This window comes from Anser cygnoides, chromosome 5, assembly GCF_040182565.1.
Source record: "Anser cygnoides isolate HZ-2024a breed goose chromosome 5, Taihu_goose_T2T_genome, whole genome shotgun sequence".
Taxonomy (NCBI): Eukaryota; Metazoa; Chordata; class Aves; order Anseriformes; family Anatidae; genus Anser; species Anser cygnoides.
In genome coordinates, this window is record NC_089877.1 from 48,647,459 (window position 1) to 48,665,470 (window position 18,012).

The window sequence follows — 18,012 nt, forward strand, 5'->3', positions numbered from 1 at the left end:
ACCGTTCTGGTGTACTGCTTTTGCCTCCTCTCAAAGACTCTTCCTACTGTTCCTGGGGTAGCAAATGTTTCAGCTGGAATTAGCGTGGCTCCCAGACAGGACTTCTCCTGACAGTGTGTGCACCCGAGTACAGCTCTCAGGTAGTACCCCAGTTGTGTTTCTGACTGAGATCCGTTTACTGACAATCTTAAAAACAATATAATATTAAGACAATAGCTGTCAACAAAATATTATGATGTGCTTAAAACAAACAGTAGAAAAAAATCTGGGTTTGCTCTAGAAGTTGTCATTTTCCACTTTGGTTTTATGGTGCTCAGCGCTGCGGGAGCTACTGCAGCACGATATATTAAAACTAATAGTGTCCCCTTCTGCACTGGAAAATATTAGAGCATTGCCACTGACTTTACAGTACAGAACACAATGCCTGAAAGGCTGTTGCAGAATGGACTGACCCTGTGCAGTGCATAACTCCTACCGAAAAAACGAGAGGAGGATGCTCATCACTGAGTAAAGGCATCGTCACTGCCCCTGCCAGTTCACTAGCCTTGAACCTCTCCATCAATAAAAAGAAAAAAAACAAAACAAAACAAAACCAAGCAAGACTGTTGTCTGTTAAACTATCACATGACGAACTGCTTTAAAATCTGGTCCTACTGCCTCCATGCTATCGCCACGGTGCCTTCACACATTTACAACTGTGTTGGATAAGAACCTTTTCTTAAATGCACGCTGAACACAGGTATTTCTTAGGAGGAATGGCACAGTGGCAAGCCCAGAGTATTACTGTGCCTCTACTTAAAACACGGGAAAGTGCTTTAAGGTTCAGGGGGTGGACCTCGGGTCTGGTTTCTTTACAGAAGAAACAGCAGAGTATTACCCATTTCAGAAAGGTAAGGCTGAAAGGTGGGAAATATAAGAATGGTAGGTAATCCCACAGCTCCTAGTCATCTCAATGCTCTTGTCTGTGGAGCTTACTGAAATAAGAAAGAGGCTTTTGAGAACCAGTGACAGGACAATGCTAAAAGGCAGTGCATTAATCAGTTTCTCCAAATGTTCTTATTTACAGTATTTTCAAATAAATGTATATAATGGAAGGGCTGGTTATTAGCAAAGAAAGTCTCTTGCCAACCTCTTCTGCTCAATAGAATTATTTTCCCCTAGATTTTCAAGTAGCTTTATGATCCATAAATTATATACAGAACCCAGAAGGAATACACAAAGCTCCTTCAATTATTAATAGCTAAATGCAATGTCATTCATGATTGTGCAGCAAGCCAGCTGCATTTACTCTGTGATGGTTTGCCACTGCAGGGGTTGTCATTAGAGGATGCCAAATGCTTAAAAGAAGAAATCATCCGTACTAAACTAGTTGTAAGGTGAATTTATAACCAGCTCCTTAAGATCAGTCATTACGAAAAAGCATGTGATGCATTTTAAGTGACAGATTCTTCATTTTTAGGGTAAATTTACATTTAAAGATGTTCAAAATTATCATAAATTATCATAAAATTAAAGTGACTTGATTTTACTAGGCATCTAATAGTCAGAGCTATGTGGCTCAGTAAAAATCACATGCCACTGATTTTCCATACAAAACCACCAATAAATTCTTGCTCCAAGGGAAAAAACACAGGACAAAATAGGCAGGAACTCAAATGGGATTCTTACTGACTTGGTTATTAGTGAATGAGACTTCTGACAGATGGGATTTAAAGCAAGATGCCCATTTTCATGTGATTCAATCTACCCCTATTTGTTCCCAGAGAGGATCAATAAAAGAAAAGCAACAGTTCCATGGAGCAGAGCAACCATGTGCCAAAAGGCCTCCCTGGTTTGCCCCCCTCGAGTCTTCAGTGTTTGCTTTTCCATAAAGGGGATATAATTTGGATTCAAAAGCTCTGCCCAAGGGACTTACTCCAGATCCCAATCCTTTCAAAAAAGCACAAAAACAGAATGAAAAGGCCTGGGGATTACAGAAGCAACGTCCTGGGGGAAGGTGTAGTACTATGGGGTTAGGATCCCACAGAGAGTGACTGCAAATAGGTATGATGGCAAAGGAAGACAGAAAGGTGAAAAAAAACCCACAAACTTAATCACCTAAAAAATGGGAGGAAATAGGAAATACCAATACACTTCAAAAGAAAGGGATCTATGGTGGAACTGGTCAGGAAATGGACAGCATTTGCATCTCAGAAAAATCTTTGTTTTTCACTTACATTTTGAAAGATTTCCAACCAGTTCTGCTTGGGGAAATAAAAAAGGAAGAGAAAGCAGGTCAAGGAGAGAATTAGCAAAGGATATCCACAGAAATGAAAATGAATTATACAGGGTTTTAGGATATACATCAGGTCAAAATTCATGTAGCCTGGAAGTAAATTAATCTGATAGGCAATAGCTCAAACATAAGATATGAAGAATTAGTTATAATTGATATTACTACATAAATAAGAGTTGAATAAACTAATATCTAAACCATTCATGTTCCACACATGCTTCTGAGACATTCTAAAGCTTTATATTGCTCTTATACAGTTACACGCTCACTAACAAATTAACCTGGTGATCTACAAAGTTCAACATACATCATCAGGAGACAGAACTCCCCTGTGTTTCGAGGGATAGATTTTGGCCAGCTAAATCCATTATTGCTCGTAATTCTGGTTGTAATTCTAACTTTATCACTACAACAATAGTGATAAACAATAGATTAACAATCTATATCACTACAGTAAGAGTGATAAACAATAGATTAACAATCTAACAATAATAGAGTTTTAAAACCGGCAACTGCTCTGATGTTTGGATTATTTTTAAATTACGTAGGGGAAGAAAAAGCATTTCAAATGCTGTGCTTAGTATAACAGTGAGGGAAAAATTATTTAAAATACCTTACTTTCTTCCCATTTTCTAGTTCAGCATTTCATTTCAAAATTTCCAGAAACTGACATTTTCAAATATTTTAAAGCAGTGGCTTCCTCTGTCAGGAAAGGCCAGGGGACAGTCGCTAGAGCTTTTCATCCTATACACATGGACTATTTTATTTGCTTGACGGACCTTAACCACAGTTACACAACCGAAAGTACCAAGCACAGCTTCTTTTAAAAATATTTCAATTTGGCTGTAGCACAATTACACAACTCTCAAGCACTTCAGGGATAAGTTTGGCCTTTTGAAAGCCTGATTCCGTTCCCATTGTTAATTGATAAGAGTTCTGTTACTAATTTCATCGGGAGCCAGATGGAGCCCACAGGAGCTAGATCTCAAGTTAGCCATGAAGCAATTTCCTTTGCACCATGGTACCACCTTTGCCTTTTAAAGGAGTTTTCCTCAGGATTAGACAGGAATAAGTCTCCATCCTTCTACCAAGGGCAGACATATCTTCCTTAAATTTCTCTGCTGTCTTTAAAAAAATGATATGTAACCACATTCTGTTTGCAAAATGGCAAGAAGTTTTGCTGAAAATACTTACTGTATTCCACACCAGAGGCAGGTACATTCCTTTGATGAACAACACAAACCTATGTAGAGTTTAAGTACCAGCTTAACTACCTGCAGTCCTTCTGGATGACAGATATTGTATACACGTAGGTGACAGTTTTGGAAACTGTCAGTTAAAAGATATGAAGAAAGCAATACAGTTTGGTAGTGTAAGTGTGGTTTATGCATTTTGACAGGTTCCAGGTTTGCTAAAACAGTAAAGCACTCTTTTACTGTATAGGTAGTGTAATTCCAGACGAAAAATCAGGAAAGCGAGAAGTTTTAGATACAGGTAGTTGAACTGTTATTTAAAAATACTACACAGGAGCAGATAGGCTGATGAGCAAGCACATAGAAGATAACTGATGCTCACTTGCTGCATGATGAGATTCTATCAGTGGTTATTGAGTCAAAAGTCAACAAGCTGGTTACACTATTGATAGAAGCTCTTAGAGAGAGACTTTACAGCATAATCCTATGCAAAGGACCACAACAAATATGAGTCATGAGCTGTTAGCAGAAAGAGCACTTTGTCAATATCAACAGCAAATCTGAAGTTCAGACAAATGCAGTGCTCTTTTCTTTGCAGGAAAAGTCATTGTCAGACAGTTCTTCTGTCCTTTAGTTACTAAAAAAAACCCTTCAGCTAGCAAGGATCCTGCCTATTACAGGTGGAAAGGGGAATGCAATGCAACAAGGGTGACTTGGGGCTTGTTAAGCTGATCACACCAGTAATAAACAAGAACATGAAGAATATACAAGTAAGAATTTATGAAAGGAAGCATCTACCAGTTATTTTACCTAAGCTGAAGTAAACATTCATAAATAATGACGGTATGTAATTCTACTTATGCTTTGGCATCTATGCTGCCCATGTTACTTATGTTTGGTTTATTTAATCACTGCTTGAATGGCTGACTTGAGGGAGAAAAAAACAAAAAAAAACAACACAAAAATAATGCCAGCATGAGGAACAAAGCCACCATAATGGAAGTTAGGCCTGAGGTACACTCTTGTAATTGCCCTATAAATTTGAAGTTAAAATAATCATATATAACAATCTTGTCCCTTCAAATAAAGTTAGGCACAAAACCCATTGTTGTCACACACCAATAATGAAGAGCTACAGAGGAACTGTAGCATTAATGGTGAACAAAGAACAAATATTTTAAAATCTAATCATGCTGAAGTAGCTTGTTAGTGTTGTATTTTTGTGTGTTGTGGTTTTTTTTCCAAAATAAAGGAAGTGCAGTAGCTCTATTTGTGTGGATGCACTTGCTTTCTCTAGGAAAAGGGAACATACTGCATTGCATTCCCTGGGAAACTGTGCTTGCAATTTGAAGATAACTGTGAAATTCCTTCAGAAACTAGAAATATTCTGTGAGAAAAGAGAATTTAAAACAAAAAAATCTTATTAATTTCCCACTAGATTTTATTTTTAACCTGTATTAATGTAAATAATTGAGTTTTTTTTTTCTAAAAAACACTACCAAAAGCAATTTAACCTGTTACCTAGGCATAAGTGGCATATAAAACAGTTTTGCTTAAGTTTTCACCTAGCCTGAAACATACCTTGTATTCATCCTAGTGAAATATCAGCTAAAAAACCCCAAATAGTTAAGCAAAGATGATCAATACTCTCCTCCAACCTGAAATTTCTGACTGTATCAACAAGGGCAATGCCAAGTTCAGCCACAGCATCTTTACTAGGACTGTCCCAAATCCTAGTGGTTTTACCTGCTCCTTAAGATTTCCCACTGAGCTAGCTATGAACTCTGCTTGCCTCTTTTCTACCTGCATCTCATGTGAATTTGCTAGCTAGTGCTGTGGGATGGGGCTGTCATTCGGCCTTCCCATCAGAACAGGCTGTTGAACAGACCATGAAGCCCTGTGCACCAGGATGAACAACAAACTGTCCATACAGTGCTACAGCTCCAAAGGTAAAAAGAAATCAGTGGGAGTTAAAAGCACCTGCTTTCCTCAGCTATCTAATTCAGTGGGAGAAGCAGGATTAGGGCAACAGGTTAGGAATTAAGAATTCAGACCCACCCTGGACACCCTGGGAGCCCGTCTGAACACTGTTCAACAGCCTCTGTAGCACAGTGAACATTCAGGGCAGGGGAAAAGAAAAAAAGGCCTATTACAGAAACATTACCAAGGATATTTTGTAAAACACCTTTTGCAGACTACCCTGGACCGAGTAACAAGGCCTATGCCACACAGCTGGTGAGGTTCTCTGTGGAGAGAAACTCCACCAACCTCACCTCGGTGGGCCTGCCCACTTCAGGCAGACACAGACACGAACCACTCGTGCACTGAGGAAAACCAAAGAAAATTACAAACGTCGTGGTGAGAGGCTTCCTGCTGACTGCTCTGAAAGCACAGTGCAAAGAGCTCTTCCAAGCTCGTGCTCTTCCACAGGGTCTGTGTAACTGGTAACGCCTAACTAATTTGGAAGGTGATTATATAGATAGAGCTTCTTGCATCTTGCCATGATGCACACTGCAGATGCACCGGCCATTTTGATAAAGACTACGCCTGCTAAACTGTCTACGGAAGTCCTCCTAAGTAAACACCTAAAGGGTATTTTCCAACTGTATACAGAAGAGCAAAAGCTCACCTTTGAAGCACAGCCAACTCCTTGCTGCATGGAAGGCACTGCTGGCTTTGCTGGCTTCCACTGAATACCTTTTTAACTCAGTATTTTATTTTCTACATATTCAGACTATCACTGCATTTGCTTTTAGATTCACTCAGGGAACTGGATAGGGATATGGTCTGCCAAAAATATCTATGATGGATCTCGTGTAAGAGACATGCTACACGCTGTGCAGCTTTGAAGCGTTATTTTCCCCTGCTGTCTTCGGGTGGGTCTTAGACTTGTCAGCCACAACATGGAAAGTATGGATGATAAACAAGCTAAAAGTGGTGGGAATAAAGTAAATAAAAAGCTACTGTCAAAACACATCCAATTATGCTCTGCTGTGGAGATTTAACACCAGAGGATGATTTCAAAGTAAAAAATAGTGTGGGATGCCTTTTCCATTTGTAGATTAGTTTGGAACGAAAGGTCTTATTTGTGCAGTTTAAGCCAAATGCACTACAACATAATGATGCTCTCCTCAATTGCTATTCTTTCTTTGTGGAAATGGGTGGATTTGTTGTTTTTAAATACTTTTCAGTAGGTTTTTTAAATTCATCCCACTTAAATCCACTGTATTTTACTTTATATATAAAAGATAACATAATTGCACGTAATTACATAGGAACAACAACACATCAATACCTTGTGCAGGAACAAGGTGTGCTAATACATTGTCACACTGTTGAAAAGAATAGCACAGCAAACTTTCCACCTAATGGGAGCTAACATAACGGAAATCACTGATTTCAACATCTTAGTTCTGTGTTGTGGCCTCCCTTCTGAATAACAGAATACCACCTAATTACAACTGCAAATTTAACCCAAGACCAACCTTTTTGTTACTTTATTTTGACAAGAAGAGCAGTCTGCACGACAGGGTAACGTACTGCAAGTTATTTGCACAGTCTGCTTGATAACAAATCTTTCGGCTGGCTGCACAGACATTTATGTTTCACTTTGCTGCATTCTCCAGCATGTGACATGGACCTGAACTGTAAGTGCAAGCGATGGGCAGTGTAACAGAACTAACATGCTAGACCTGCAGAGGGGAAATGAGAGGGTTCATCAGGACAGAGAAATACAGCAACTTTTATGTCTGCAGAGACTCAGTAGCAGCAGTACCAGAGTATGTCCTAGGGCACTAAAAGGAAAAAAGTAGCACAAAAAAAGAAAAAAAATAACTTTATACAGTCCCCAAACTGAGGAACTCCAATGATGGTACAGAAAACAGCATCTCCTTCAGGGAGGGAGCTGGCAGACTCCATCTGCAGCACGCCACTTGCTTTAGTTACCTAACTGCCAGCAAGAAAAAAAATACACGACCTGATAGCACACGTAGATACAGACACTGTGCAAAGAGTGTCTGAAAATGTTCTCAGGCATTTCTGTTTCACAGCCTATATGAAAACTAACAGGAAAGTGGTGGTCTGTGGTCTGGCCTGGTTTTTGAGAGAAACTAGTGGTTTGCCTGACAACCACGGAAGAGGCTGGGTACTAAATAACTCTAGGATCCTAAATATTTCCCAAAGCATTGAATGCATGAGGTGAAAAAGGGGAAAATACATGCTGTATCTGTGAATCATCCAGGCAATCCTATAGAGCAAGAGACTTCACAAGCATGGACTGTGGTTTGAGGACAGGCTCTCACAAGCAAACAGTATTTCCCCAGTTTGGGGGACAGCAAGCCCAAAGACCATTAAGATACTGAGGAAATAAACACAAAATGAAATAAACCCCTCAGACAGCAAGGAAGGGCCAACTGAACACCAGCACCTTAGAGAAGAACCAGTAACTTCTACATTATGTACAGTAATAAAGAAAAACAGTAAGAGGTTTAATTTGATATGCAAGGATCCACGACCAAGAAAATGCCAGAGGTCCCCTAAGTTAAAATGAGAAACACATCGTTTTAGGCCTTTCACTTAGGACACCAGAGGAACTCTCAAATACCTATTGTAATAAAATCTTGGAAAGAAGCTGTCTGGCTCTTCCTGAGTATACAGGCTGAGGGACATAACTTCTGCAGATAACTGGAACAAGAGCCTGCACCACTCCTGGTGAAAGCTGGAAGGGGAAACTGACCTGAACATGCCTGAAAATGTCCCCTGCCAGCCTGACTGGAGCATCTCCCTCTGTGCAGGGATGACAGCTCTGTGTGAGCAGTACTCCTACTCGTACTGCAACACAGGAAGGCTGCGTGGACACTGTGATAAACTCCCTCTGCTGTACACGATAAGCAGAAGCTGTATGGATTTTCATGAGATGCCATGAAAGCTCTACAGGACAGGCCCCATTTAGCTCTGCGTATGTGAGGAGAGAAGCAAGCACGAATAAACAGGATCTCATTTTCACAATAACAGGTAACAGAAGTATCCAGTTTTGAGAAGACCAGATGATGGACTAAAACGTACTGTGCCTCCAGGCTGAGCTTCCCAAAGAAATTCTGAATTTTAATATCCCCAGCAGGCACAAGACAAAACTGCCTTCTGAACTTGCTCTACTGAAGAGAGCCCCCTAACTTCTCAAAATCACTTCTCAAATTCACAGCCTCCCTGTCCATGTTTTTTTCCAAGAATTAGGAGAGGGGATATTGCAGGAGCCCTTAAATATGAGCAGACATCACGCAGACCAGCAATATATTCATAGCAAGCTATTTCTAATACTGCCTAAGGCTGGAGAAGAGAATAAAAAGAATTAGAAATATGTCTGCATTAACGAATTATAAATGCTTTTCTCTGAGACAGAGCAAGAAGCACATAGGCAAGGGAGGTGTAAAATCCCTTATTTCCCGAATTTACATTAGGAAGTAGCTGGCAAAGATCCTGTTCTACCTGCTGAAAAAAAACACAAGAGAAGAGTCCTCAGAAAATGAAGGTTAACTAGGCTGTGTAAGTTAACTAAGGCTGTAAAAGTTAACTATATACAGCCTTACAGCAGCATAGCAGTTTGGAGATGTCTACATAGAAGGAAGTTTCTGAGTGGCCTGGAAGGAAGAGCAGACCTATCTCCATCCTAAGTCAACCCTGATTACAAAACAGTCTCCTCTGCTTAAGAAATGGCCCTGAGCTGGAAATGCAGATAAGCTCAAGAGAGAATATTCAGACCATTGTGTCCTCCATTTAGCTTGGACACTTCATAAATATAAATATATAAATACATATATATGTAGAGAGAGAATTAATGATCCAATAGTCCCACAGCACTGCAATCCCCACTGGAGCAGAATGCAAGTCCTGGCCAAGCCAGCGGCAAAGCTAGTGAAGAGGGCTGACCTCCACTGCTAGCAAGGCCAGGCTGGGGAAAAGCGAGACGGAAACAAACGGCAGACTTCTGGAGGATGACCCTCAGGGTTGTATCCCTACAGCGCAGCAAATGTGAAAAACAGTTGAAACAGCTGCCATCAAAAATCTGGATTTTATCCCAATTAGTGTCTTCCCCTCTATGCATTTTTAAGCATCAAGATTACATGAATGTCATAGGTTGTCTCTCTCTCCCTCAATTTATTGGATGTAAAAACTATCCAAAGGGCTAGACACTAATTCTAAAAAGGGATAAAAACTAAAGTGCAAATGGAAAAAAATCCCAAGCAAATAATGATGGAATAAGTAGCTAGCAAGCTACTTTATTTCACTGCTCTGCAGCCACTTGCTGAGATCAGAGGCTGCAATTGGAGCAGCCCAGCAAAGCAGGGGCAGTGCTGATTATGAAACCCCACCCAGAACACCCAACTGCTTGAGCTGAAATGGCTTTTACTGATTCTGAGAGCTGTGAAAGAAAAGAGCACTGGCAGCACACTTGACCAAATTAATCTCTGTTGTGACTGACTGCAAATGGAGCTACACCTAAGGCAAATTGTTCTTGCAACAAGAAACCATCACGGCTTCAAGTGAAGCAAAGCACTGACGCACAGTTCTTATTACCATCACTAGATGTCCCTTACTGCCCTGCTTTCTGAAAAAAGTTGAGGATCTTCAAACAACATTTTACCCTTGAATGTTGCAGTATAACCTTGAAATAGAACCTGTAATGAAAGAAACCACCTCACGAAGACCTACATTAATAACAAAATGACAGCTATATGTTTAGATATCTTTCAGAAATTGCTTTAAAATTACTGATATGCTTCTCTCTCATATTTAATCCCTGGAAAAGGTTCAGGAAATTGTCTTTAAAAAAGTGGCAGAGGCAGGGGGGGAGCAGGAAAACACATCTGCACTTAGAAAAACAGGTCACCCAAGGAGCTTCTCACCGTAAACTGCCTGCAATTTGCTAGTGAAAACAAAACTACGTTTTTTATAAGCCACTATGCAACAGACAGATATGCTATGACTATCCTGCAAAGAATGATAAACCACACATTTTAGATGGCAGAGGTTTTTTTTCATTTATAATCTCTGAAGTATTAGCAAGCAGTAAAGCTTCTACTGATGTGAGCTTACATATACTTTTACTTTCTCTGCAAAACACTAATTTATTTCACAAAGATCTCACAATGAACCACTCTTACCTTACTGCAACAGCCATGCTTCCTATAGGGTTGATTGGCAATGGCCTGGCTCCAGGAAATATTCCTCTACTCAGAACTCGAGCTCCATTTTGTATCACTCCTGGAGGAACTAAGAAGAAGGAAAAAAAAAAAAAGAACATTTTTCCTTTTAAAGAAAACATCAGAAAAGCGCGTGAGCAAAACGTGGAAGTTAAGCTTCTCAAAGAATTGAGAAAACATCAGAGAAGTAATACACTTCGTGTAGTACGCTGCTTACCTTTTAGCTTCTCAGTCTCAACTCTTGTGAATGTCATCCTATTTTCAATGCTATTTTCATGGCAACAAGTTTAACAGCAACCAGTGGTAACGTGGCTTGTGAAAGCCACTGCCTGACCTAGCTGCTGCTGACCATTCCCTGCACAATTGAATCACTGGTTTTATAATCACAGTTCTGCTGGGAAGGTATGTGCTTAGCGTCAAAACCAGCTATGAGCATGGATGTAATTGTTTCATCTACAATAAGAAAGAATGACCCTTTGCAGATAAACAGAATATAAACAATTTACTCGCAAGGACATAAGTCACAGCTTGTTATCATCCTGGCTCACTTTCTGAGCAACAATCTCTTGGCCTCTGTCTCCTGCAAGATAAAATATTAACTACAAATGCGGATTTACGAGGCAAAGAGAAGAGGCTGAAAAGGCGTCAGCTCCACACCACTTCTTAGCTCCCCTCTTCTGCACCCAGCGACCTCTGTCACCCCACCTGACAGCAGCAAAGTGCCCCCAGCAGGCAGCCCGGGGACAGCCTGCTCGCCCCCGCTCACCGTGCTGGGCTGATGCCCCCAGCACCCGGAGGTGCTGCGCACGGGAGGCTTCACGGGGACTTTTACCTTGGCTGCATATCAAAAACTGCAGCTCTGCCCAATAAGATTTTAACCAAGAACTGAGTACTCTGTTTGCATCCAGGCACTTTTCTGTGTCCTCAGCATTTTCTTCCTCCACCCAGGGCTGCAGGACTACCGAGTGCAGCACTGAGCAGTGACTTAGGCACAACGCCCTTGGTCTGCACAACTGTTACGTCCCTGCAGGCTGCATTGACAACGTCCAGCAGCCTCCACCTGAATGTCCACAGCTAGCCAGTTTGCTCGTTTTTGCTTTACCCTCGCAACAAGTCAACATTTCTACCATACCCTCCCCCGGTGGGGAGTGTCCAAAAAGACAGTGATTACCGTTACTCTGTGTGTCATTTTTAAACATCCAGGTATTATAAAAATACATATGAGATATATACAAACCCCGTCACTTCATATACAGCTACAGATTTTTACTTTTAAAGGTTGTACCTAAGCAAATTACAGAGAGACTGGGAAACTCATTCACCCTAAGAACCAAAGCATACCCAGCTTCAAATGCTGACCCCTAAAACTGTTAGTGTATTCCGAGGCAGAGAAATACAGGCTTAGAAGTACATTATTTTTAAGCTGCTGAGGTACATTGCTATCAACACCAAGCCAGATCCACGCTCGCCTTCTTGCCATCCTGATGCTCACCTTGCTTCACTCCAGACCACAAAGATTAGTTCTGGGAAAATAATCTTCTTTCTGCTGCTGGTGAGAGCACATCACCCCTAATCAAATCCTGCCGCCGCGTGATACCCACCCTTGCATTTGAGCACCTCTTAAGAACAGGTCATTTATATTTAGGTGCTTAAGTACAGCCTAAAATGGCTAAAATTACAGAATCTACTTTATAACAACTAGGGTCAGCTTTCAATGACCAAAATAATTTAAAAAATTGCTTTTTACTATTTATACTTCACTGCTTTGTGCATTTTCTTCCAGCACTAGATTATGAGAAATCGATTGTGGCCATTTCACTCAAGGGACACTATAAGGCTTTAAATGCTCCAATGTTTGGGTTCGTAGGTAGTACAGAGGAATGTTCTCTTGCTAAGAAATTCAGACTTTGGAGTTTTTATTATATTTGTTTCAACACCATGGCCTTAAGAAGGCCAAAATAACACTGCCATAAAAGTGAAGTACTCTGCTCAAGGATATGGCTAACCAAATGCACAGGTAACAGGCAAACTCAAAGCTACAGATAGATAAACCTGCTAAACATCGAAAGATCAATAAAAAGACATCATTTCCAATGGCATGGTTTTTCCATCAGGCTTACAAGAGGGATAGATATCATTTTACACTACACAGTACAGTTTCTTTGTATTTACAAAGCTCCCTTAGAAGAAATGAACCAAGAAATTTGACCTAGAGAGATATGGTAATTTCATCTTTACTCAGATACAAACCATAGGGTTTTATTCTGAAATAAAACATTTATGCATAAACGCACACAGTCACTTGTCAATTAGTTATGTGTGTTGCTTAAATAAATATACATACACAACTTCAAAGCAAACACACTGACAATTCTACTCCAAAAAAAGAGCAACAGGCTCCTTGATGCCCAAAGTCTTCTCTCCATAGTTACCTAATTATCCTGGTCTGTTGGCAAAGTCAGCTGATGCTTATCTTACCCTGGCTTCTCTCCTCCTGCTCTCTCTTTCTGCCTTACTGACAACTCTGTTGCTTCTTTAAAAAAAGCCTGATCACTCTTCCGAATCAATTCTCCCAAAATCTTGGCTCATTTCCTTCCATCTTGACTTTCTCCGAGTTTCATTTTTCTGCACTGCTATGTATATAAAATACACCGTAAAGTTTCATAGCTTGGACTTTCTATGTATCAACATCCCCACTCAAACCATTCCTCCATCTTCCACCACCCCTTGCTCTTTGCAGGTTTTTAACTCATGGTGCTCTACTTGGAAGCATTCTCTTCAAAAGCTTCATGTTTAGAAATATCCCCACCTCGACACACACACACAGATCCCACCTCTGCCCTTCAGGAATGTACAGACCTTATAGAGAAGAAGGAAGAGAAGGGGGAGGAGAGGGAAGGGGAGGGAAGGGGAGGGAAGGGAAGGGGAGGAAGGGAAGGGAAGGGAAGGGAAGGGAAGGGAAGGGAAGGGAAGGGAAGGGAAGGGAAGGGAAGGGAAGGGAAGGGAAGGGAAGGGAAGGGAAGGGAAGGGAAGGGAAGGGAAGGGAAGGGAAGGGAAGGGAAGGGAAGGGAAGGGAAGGGAAGGGAAGGGAAGGGAAGGGAAGGGAAGGGAAGGGAAGGGAAGGGAAGGGAAGGGAAGGGAAGGGAAGGGAAGGGAAGGGAAGGGAAGGGAAGGGAAGGGAAGGGAAGGGAAGGGAAGGGAAGGGAAGGGAAGGGAAGGGAAGGGAAGGGAAGGTAGAAGTTTGTTATCCGATGAAATTATCCCCAAAGAGACACCTTGACTGTCCAGTACCTATGTTCCCACCTACGAAACTCACTTCAATTATGCCTAGTCTGTTCAGTGTGCCACCACTCATTCAAAGACTTCAGTTAGTGCCAAAAGAAGCCTTCATTTTTTTCTGAAGTACGCCACAGCTTTGTATATTGAAATCAACACTCAGAATCCGGTAACTATTTCAGCTTGCAACAGCAGTGGTTTTGGAACCCGTTTTTCTTTTTGTTTGCCAACACAGCAGTACCACTACATAGGTAGTTAAGCCATGCAGACAGAAATACGGAAAGGTTGTATGCAAGAGATCTGCTGAAGGAGGACACTGGACATGGCAGTGTATCCTTTCCGCAAACATCTGGAACCAGCATGAGAAAAACACAGCTTACTGGTAAATGAGCTCCTGTAGCATCATAACCTCACATGAAAAGCAGCGGTGATCAAAATAATTCAGTGGTAAACGTTATTTATTTCTAGATTATGCACAGAGCCGGTGTGCCACTGTAAGACTGATACCTATTCGTCACGCGTCTCTGCTTACAAACTAGCATTTCAAGCAGCAATACCCATCCCTCCCCAGATGACAGTAACTAATTTATATTACAATTTTTGTATCTAGAAACTGCTAATATGCATGTTATCCCGGGTTCCTAGATACTATCCCTGCCTTTGTGCAGGCTGTATGAAGAAGGTTACTGATTATCCAAAGAACTGTTTTCCAGCGTTGGTACTTTTGAAGGGCTGTGGATTATTTACTGGAAAAGATGTAGTACTTTTATTCCAAAGATACAGTTGTGCCTTTCCAGCTTTAATTAAGTTTTGAAACCATACTTTGAGGTTAGGTGCTTACACTTTAGATTGAAGATTCACGGTGTGGAGGTAAAATAATTTAACCTAAACCGTATCAAAAATCAGTGCCAGTCTGGACTAACACCTTACAGCCCAGACTCCTCTTTTCTAATGCTGCTTTAACCAGTAGCACAGGCAGGTTACATGGTTCCCCATTCCTAGGCAGAAGTGTGAAATGCAATTTACACCTTTTCTGTGCAAGTGCCTACAGACATTTATGTCTGAGAAACTCAGCTCTAGAGTACAATGCAAAAAGATCAGTGCACCTCTTTGATAAAGGTTTCCTCTTTCATAAAACGTTCTTAGTGAAACTTGAAGAGTCTGAAACAACAAACCCATTACTCACCTTTCAGCTTCTATCACTGCTATGTTTTGAAAGAGACAATGGATCTCGTTTCTCTCTCAGAAAGCTTAAAACCCAAGAAATACTTCAACTGCAGTAAACAGAGGTAAAAAATCTAGAGAGAATCTGCCTTTAATCTTTTGCATTAAGAAGGAAATGATTTGGGGATCTTACACTGCTCTGATGAAATTCCACAACTGGAATAGGATTTGATGGAATTTCAAGCCTCTGGTGATTAACTGTGGAGAGAAGCAACGCACATAACATCAAAAAATCAAAACTACATCTCTGAAATTCTCCAAGGGGGAGAATAATCCATCTTTTATACTCTATAGCAAGCTTTTACATTACAGTTTAACAGACAATAAAGTGAATGCCATGTTGTAGAACACACCATAATCTGAATCCATTAAAGCATTGTGTTCGGATAATGTTAGAAAGATCCAAGAGAAGCCTACAAAGATCCAGTGTTGCACTGCAGCCTGCACGCAGCAGCTGGGGGTGGAAGGTAACTAGAAGGCCATATGACCATCTGACATCTGATGCAGGACTATCTGAGTTCAGAGCATATTCTCGAGTAGAGTATCCCTAACTATGGGGCTTCTTTCATCACAGCCCTTGGCACATGGCATCCATAACCTCTTCCTCTCAAGCGTGCGTGTGGCGGTGAAGCAAACTTCACCCAACCAGCTAAGCTAACAACCTTGTCCAAGATTTTTTGTAAATCAAGGAAATTAAAAAGAAAGGGAGTAACGAACGAGTACCTTATGCCATCTGGGAAAGCAGCATACTCTATAAAACTGTCTAGGTCAAGATAACCAAGATTTAGACCAGTGAGGAAGAATGAATATTTACTGAAAATGAACTTCTCAAAAGTGAAATATTAAGAGCGTGAAGGTATCCCATAGGGACAGACTGGTCCTCTGCCTCTCTGTCACCATGTGGCACATGCATTTATGTCAGGGCTCTCTTCTGTGACCCATCACGTGTAGCACAGAACAAATCATTGCAGGCAAGAGAAAATTGAGTTTCTGCTAATATCTGTCAGCTTTAGCTTCTTTTTGCCAATTCCTCTTCCAGGACAGTGTTTAGCAGAATACTTTCTCTCAGGCTACAAGGACTGAAAATAGGAAATTGTTGATGATGTGTAATTGATGGGACATGAGAGGTTGCCAAAAGCAAATGTTTTCTGCCAAATGTGTAACTTTATTCATTTCAACTCTCTTATCTCAGCCATAAATTTGATACCATCTGCCTAACTTCTTCAATTTTACTGTTCAAGAGTAATTTCACAATTACTCTTTTAATTTTCTTAAATTCCATAGTCTGCAGCCCTAACAAGCTGCAAATCAAGAATGCATCCGACAAGCTATTTACCCTAAGCAAAAATTTGAGAGGGGAGGGAAAAGTATATCCTGATAATCCCACCCCACTCATACCCAGTATGGACATTTTATAAAAACAGTGTGATCTTCAGAGTTATTTTTTTGCATTAAGTAAAAAGCCAGCGTTGCTTATTTTGGAGAACCCAGTAGTAAAATATCTTGTGTTCAGAAAGAGAATGAAAATTAACAACCCCCAATCCCAAACTTCCCCCCAAAAACCAAACAAAACCATACTGCTAAATCAGAATACAAGGAATAGGGAGAAGGAAGTAGAAAGTATTTCAGAACAGTAAGTTTTCTCTCCAATTTCATTTCTTCACTTTAATGACATAATACTGAAAAACTGAAGTTAAAAAAAAATCCACTTAAATACAAGTTGAGGATGCCATTCCCTGCAAATCGCCAACAAATGGAATGGAAAGTTTCAACCCAATGAAAATGTTTTTCCAATTTTCACTTTGCTACAGAATTGTCAGCAAAAATAGCTTTATGAAACATTTCACTGTCAATGATTTATCATTTTCTGATATAGAACGTTAGGCTGGAAGCCGCTTCATCAGGATAGTAAATAATTTGTGCACAAGCAGTACAAACACAATACTGCACTTAACAAATTTCACTTACAATAAAAATGCACCAGGAAGCAGCATTTTCTATTTGGTCTGTTTTTAAGGCAGCTTTTTGCCTTCATTTCTCCAAATATATCTCCAATGCGTACAATCCACCTGCATTCACTTAAAATGTAAATTTCATTGGGGTACAGTTTTAGAAGCATAGAAGTAATAGTAGATCTCTTTCAGGAATTTCTTCTTATCCCACCAAATTTAAAACATACGAAATGTATGTATTCCGCATTATACATAACTTGAGAAAAGAAAGACTTCCAAAACAGAGATGCTGGTCGCACCCTTGAAAAGCCTGCTCTTTAAGAAGCACCCAGAAAAACTCCATTCTCCTGTCTTCCCAAACATCCTTACCACAGGGCTTCAGTCTCCTATACGGAATGATCCCCCAAAACAGCGTTGCAAAGTATCCTGAAGGCCACCACTTTCCAGCTCATCTGGAGGAGTAGTAACAGAAACTGAAGAAAAATTTGGGGAGCTGAGGAGACTTTCCTGGACTTTCCCGGTTTCCACCCAAATCCCTTCTGCAAGCATTGTTTACAGCCAATGCTAGTCTTAAACTTCAGCTTGAGCAACACACACACGGTTGTGTGCAATTCCCAAATTATATAGCAACGGGCACAGGCCTCCTCATGAATGTGAAGCTATGTGTAAGATCTCTGAGTTAGGAGCTTCTGACATTAAATCAAGGTTTCCAGCACACTGCTTTGACCACAGCGTATTTCACCAGCGTTTGCATCAACAACAGGCTGTACGGGCTCCCTTCACGCCCGTTCTTGCAAATAGTTTCAGGTTCACTACGATCTCACTAAGCAGAAAGGTATTGCTACCTAAAATGCCAACAGCGACTTGGACCTCTGGAAGTCCAAACACACTGT

At 40.7% G+C, this 18,012-nt stretch overlaps 1 protein-coding gene across 10 annotated transcripts in view; it reads right to left on the reverse strand.

Moving 5' to 3' along the window:
* FOXN3 (forkhead box N3) overlaps positions 1-18,012 on the reverse strand; it is a 202,043-nt gene that overhangs the window by 7,710 nt on the left and 176,321 nt on the right. For 7 of the 10 annotated variants that reach the window (XM_066998246.1, XM_013182425.3, XM_013182417.3 and 4 more), the window contains 2 exons: positions 10,629-10,737; positions 2,217-2,240 (listed from right to left, as the gene is read on the reverse strand). In XM_066998246.1, the coding sequence (XP_066854347.1) occupies positions 2,217-2,240; positions 10,629-10,737 (133 nt within the window). The remainder of the gene's footprint in view (positions 1-2,216; positions 2,241-10,628; positions 10,738-18,012) is intronic. The other 3 variants (XM_066998249.1, XM_066998248.1, XM_066998251.1) reach the window with 1 other exon arrangement.